Source organism: Glossina fuscipes, unplaced genomic scaffold (assembly GCF_014805625.2).
Source record: "Glossina fuscipes isolate IAEA_lab_2018 unplaced genomic scaffold, Yale_Gfus_2 117885, whole genome shotgun sequence".
Classification (NCBI taxonomy): Eukaryota; Metazoa; Arthropoda; class Insecta; order Diptera; family Glossinidae; genus Glossina; species Glossina fuscipes.
Window position 1 is genome coordinate 1 of NW_024006213.1, and position 5287 is coordinate 5287.

General features: G+C 33.3%; 1 protein-coding gene across 1 annotated transcript; it reads right to left on the minus strand.

Annotated features, from left to right (window-relative positions):
- Positions 1-7: 7 nt before the first annotated feature.
- LOC119644494 (protein OSCP1) lies at positions 8-1164 on the minus strand (the record flags this gene model as incomplete). The annotated part of the gene is made up of 2 exons (XM_038044053.1): positions 970-1164; positions 8-891 (listed from the first exon to the last, which is right to left on the minus strand). Coding segments are annotated over exons 1-2 (1017 nt in total), but the record flags the coding sequence as incomplete, so codon positions are not given.
- Between the last annotated feature and the right edge of the window lie 4123 nt (positions 1165-5287).

The window sequence follows — 5287 nt, forward strand, 5'->3', positions numbered from 1 at the left end:
GTGAAACATTTGGTCGGCCATATATTGCAGACCTCGGATCATTCTGATGATTATAACTCGTCTCAACTGGCACAAACTCTGGCACATTTGTTGTTGTCGTTCGCATATCGAGCATTCCAGGGCTATTAAAGCCCAAATCTTGAAACAAAGTATTGCATTGTTTTAGATTTTGATCAAGTTGTTTTTGCATGTCAGTGGCTGCTAACGTTTGTTGTTCGGGTCCTTTCAGAAAACTACTATAGTTTAACATTTCCGTTAATTGATTGACACAATTTGCACTGCTTCTGCTGCTGGTGTTGGATGAATTTGTTACTTCTTCTTCTAATTCTTGACGTTTACGTTTTGCTATTTCCATGCTTTTGGCGTAAATGTTTTCACCAATGGTGTCGCGAAATTCTTGAAAATACGATTCATTAGCATTTTCTATAAAGTTGCCATCCAACGTTTGAAAACCCAAACGAATTAGAAGAGAAATTTTTGTATTGAAAAATTCGGACCAAGCTTTATTGGTTCTAAAGATAGATAGCTGCTCGTCATCACTGCAAGAATTCCAAAAATCCAATAAAGTGTTTTTCGTAAAATCTACTAATAACGATTGTTTTTCTTCGGCATATAAATTTGCTATAGAATCCAAATGACGAAAAGTTATATCCAAGAGATGATGTTGATGCCTTGTTAGATATAGCTGCCATTTGTAAACCATGGTCATAAGATTCCATAACTTATCCATGGAATCGCTGTTCAACTGCATTAGAGAACAAGTCGCAATATCCTTTAGCATGAATTTGCAATGATTTTCAGTAAAGAGTTGTGCCGTTGATTGAGTAGAACCGATAATAAGGGAATCGAGAAATTTAGGATCCAACAAAACCGCGGTGACGTCGTGTATAACTACAAAAGGAAAATAAGACAACAAAAGAAAATAAAACTATAGTTATTGTTCATCTATATCGTAGTTCAATAGTTTACCTTGTTTCGATTTATTTACAGGAATTTGTTGAGCTTTCAAACGCTGATCTATCACATACAACATTTCGCAGCCTAGATTGACTAGAATGAAAACATTGGCTCGCGGATTGAACTTATGACTAAAAGATGCCATTCCATATATCTTTTGATAAAACAAAAGCAAAAAAGACAAAAAGTTTTTATTTTTAGACTGAAAATTCCGCTTTTCGGTGAACACGTCCGCTTAGCTGAAGGCTCACAAGAAAACTACTCAAAACTACTCTTTGATGCAGACAACGGTAAACCCTTTAAAGACATCTATCTACAAGGACTTAGTACAGAAAAAAAGAAGAGAAAGTCTTTACCATTTACACATAACATAACTAGAACTAGTAGAGAGAGAGAGTTACTTGTTTGTGTTGCTTAGTTTCCTTTGAATGCGTAACTGTAAAAGCACTTCTACGAAAACTTTTAAGTTTTAAGAAAATAAACTATATATATATATAGGATATATATATATAGGATAGGATATATATATTATCACTTGTGTTCATAATAAAATCCCAAGAAAAGTATTATATTATTTATTTATTCTAAAATGAAAGTATGTGAGATCATATTTCTGTGATACTGCAAATTAATGGGACTGCAAAATGGGCGAGGACGCAATCAATAAGCAATCAGAGAACATGTAAGAAAGTCAAATGTAATCGTTTATATTGTAGTGTTCAAAGTTGGGGTGATCAAAAATTAATGCTTAATACCGTTTACTTAAAGGGTGGGGATAGGAACTGCAATGTAATTTGAAAGGATCGTAGCAAGATATTTGATGAAGCAGGAGAGATCAACAAGTGTATATTGATATATGATTAATGTTTAGTTTATTTATTTCAATAAAAGCTTTTAACACTTCAAACTAAAAGAAAAACAATAACAAGTAAGAATATAACACTACTCTTGCATTAACCCTCAATTAACTCCACCTCTATATCCAACAAATGTTGAGAAAACCAAGATCCAAACATTTTCGAGAATTCGCCTTGGTCATACAATTGCAACTCACCAATGGATCCTGAAGAAGTCTTCTCCCCCAATCTGCTGTTGTGGACAAACTCTTACTATAAAGCACATTCTCTGCGACTGCCTCAACTTTTCCTTGGCTAGAAGTATTGCATTTGGAACGATTAACCCTTTGAACATTCTACAATCAACTTCAGAACAGAATATCAATTCAATATTTTACTTTATTAATACTACTAAGCTTATTATCTAATATCCATTTATTTAAATTAGAGCCGATAGCCTGTGTTGCTAGTGCTCAATGTCTCTTTTTTTAGTCTAAGAATTCAATTCATTAGTCTAAAATTAAAATAATAATAATAATAAGAATATTATATTCGATTGCGACAGAATCTTTTATACCCAACACTACATATTCTAAAAAAAGGCTAAAAAAATTTAAGAACTGCACTTCCATCCCCTTTAGTACGGAATGGGGTGGCGGGGGGCGGCTGATTTTTTCTATTTTCAAAATCAAACATTTTCTCGTTTAGGTGTATGGGTGTTGTGGACGTGTCTTTTGAAAAGCTTAGGTTCCTCTCAAGTTCATTTGCAAATCTGCAGGTGACGTCTCCATTTTCGCTAACGGGAGAATGCTTAACAAAAATATTACACAGTTGCGCAGCCAGACAGATGGACAGATTAACATGTTCCGATACGTTTCAAATTTCGAATATTTGCCAAGAATTTATATACTCTATGGGGAGGGTTTTTGAAGATTGTTCCTGCGCTTTTTGAAGGTATTAAAAAAAAAATTAAACTTTCATACATTATAATATTGGGTAGATGTGGTTAACTTTTTTCCGTTTTTGTAGAATATATACTCAATTTTTTTAATTTATCTGCTTTAATAATAGGAAAACCCAGTTTTGTATTCCTTTTCAAAAACACACAGAGGTGTCCTCAGTTTATGTGGCGCTCTGGGCGTGTCCTTCGCTCGCTTCGGTTTATTTTCAATACCAACCCGCGTACAGGAAGTTCCAATGTTTTTGCCAAATTTGAAGTCGATAGCTTTATTTTTATGGCCAAGAGAATGTTTACAACAAATATTACGCAATGGATAGACGGACGTGCTTAAATAGATTTAGAATTTCATTCTGATTAAGAATATGTATACTTTTGTAGTTTCTGGTGATTCTGATGCTTTTGGGGGTTGTAAATGTTTTGACAAAATAAATATACTCCTTGTTCTTCGATGATGGGTATAATGAGGAAAAAGTAATTGTCCTTGTCTGGAACGATATTTCGTAATATTATACTTACGAACGTAATTTCGTTTTGTTTTCATTCAGTTCAGTTCAACAGCTACATAAGGGTCACTTAGGTTAACTACCTCGTATGGATCAGTGTAGGTTGATTTATCTTTTTTTCTTGTATGATTTTTAAGTAAGACGAAAGCCCGCCGTTGCAAATTTATACTAGTTTTATTAATAGTAGATTGTAAATGTCTTCTTAATTTGGATTTTAAGGTTAGGTTAATGGCTCTTTGCAATGCAACTCTTAAGTTGGTTTTTTAGTTCGGCAAGGTATTAATCTGGTTTCTCTTTCTTATCTAGGATATCGCAAAGTCGTAAACAAGTTCAAAGGTGTTATATGCAAAATTAAAATATCGGATCGTGCCAATCATTATTTGTTATAAAAGAAAGCAAATACGTACTATGTGGCTGCGTTCGCGATGACAAGGACAATTTTTGTTCTGTATGCAGCGACTCACAGATTCCTTTAAGCAATTTATTCTTGAATTCACTGCCATTATTTAATTCCAGTATTTTGAAAAGTCCATGTCCATCTGCCAGTAGGTTTCCAGTTGATTTAGCTTCCTTGGGCTTTAGAGAGAGTTATATATTTTGTAAGATCAATTTCAATAGTTAATATATATTTACACTGATTTGAGGATCTAAGTGGTCTTACAGTCTCAATTCAGATCACTTCAAAATGTTTTATCCTGTCGTCAGTCAATCTTTTTATGGTGAATTTTCGGTATAAAAAAAGCACCAAAAAATCGGGTATGCGTTACTTCCTTTCATAGTACTCTAGTTACTTTCTTGGTTCTTTTTGTTGCTTTACTTTTCGCTCTCTTTTCCTTCAACTTTTCTTTCTTCTCCTTTAAATTGTTTATGAACATTGTGTATTATTTCACTTTATTATTGAACCCACGGTAGACATTGCATTCTATTATAGGCCTTAATGGTCTTCGAGGTTACATAAGTGTCAATAAATAAATAGTATCGAAATCGTAATCAGATAATTCTAGTTTAATCCGTTTGTTTGTCGTGACAAGGCATCCTTATGCGGGAAGAGTTCGATTAGTGATCTGTGATGATGCATTAGTAATTCTTTTTCAATGATTACTTTATGTTTTTCATGTACGTTTAACGATCTTCTTGCCTAGGGTAGGTAAGTTATTATCTATTTCTCCTTGGGAGAGAATGACACTTTAAGCGAATGAAAGATTTATGAAAGTGAGGATATTAGAGTACTGGCATACGTCATCAAAAGCTATGTGACCGTATGCATAGTTCCTTATAAGCCGTAATAGATATTTTTATTATACTTTAAATATACAATCAGTTCCTTTTTTGCTAAAGCTTTTCAGTTACCTGTAGATCTATTACCGTTTCTCTCATCAACTTGAATTACACTGAGAATTCAAGAGAAATTTTCATGTTTTGAAACACATTTAACAACTCGACAATTGTTTTTCCAATTTACCTACACACTATAGATTTCTTTTAGAGATTTATGTTTCAGTGCCATAGAATAACCTCTCCTTTAATTTGCCAGAATTCGAAGTTCGCTCATTTACTTCTCTTTTAATTTGCCAAAATTCGAAGTTCGCTCATTTACTTCTTTCTTCTTCCATTTTTTCTTTCAATTCGTAAAAACAAATTGAATTTGAATTACCGAGCCACATAATCGAAGGAAGATACGCCTTCATAGAAGCTACATATCTTTCCCTTCCTGCTTTGTTATTTCATCATCCACTTCTAATGAAAGATAATTATTTGGACACAATGGAATGTCACATTTTTATTTGTTTTTGTAGCCGCCTGAGTGGCCGAGTAGGCAAGAGTCTCGTCTAGCAACTCAATAGTCGTGGGTTCAAACCTCAAGTGTGGTAGAGTCTTTAATAAAGCCGAAAGCCTTAGATGCTAGTGCTTTAAGACTTTAGTCTTAGAATTTTTATTCTTTGGCTAAATTTATAATAATAATAATAATAATATTTTTGTTCTATTACGATTATATTACTATATTATTATAAACTGCTGTAATTTATCCC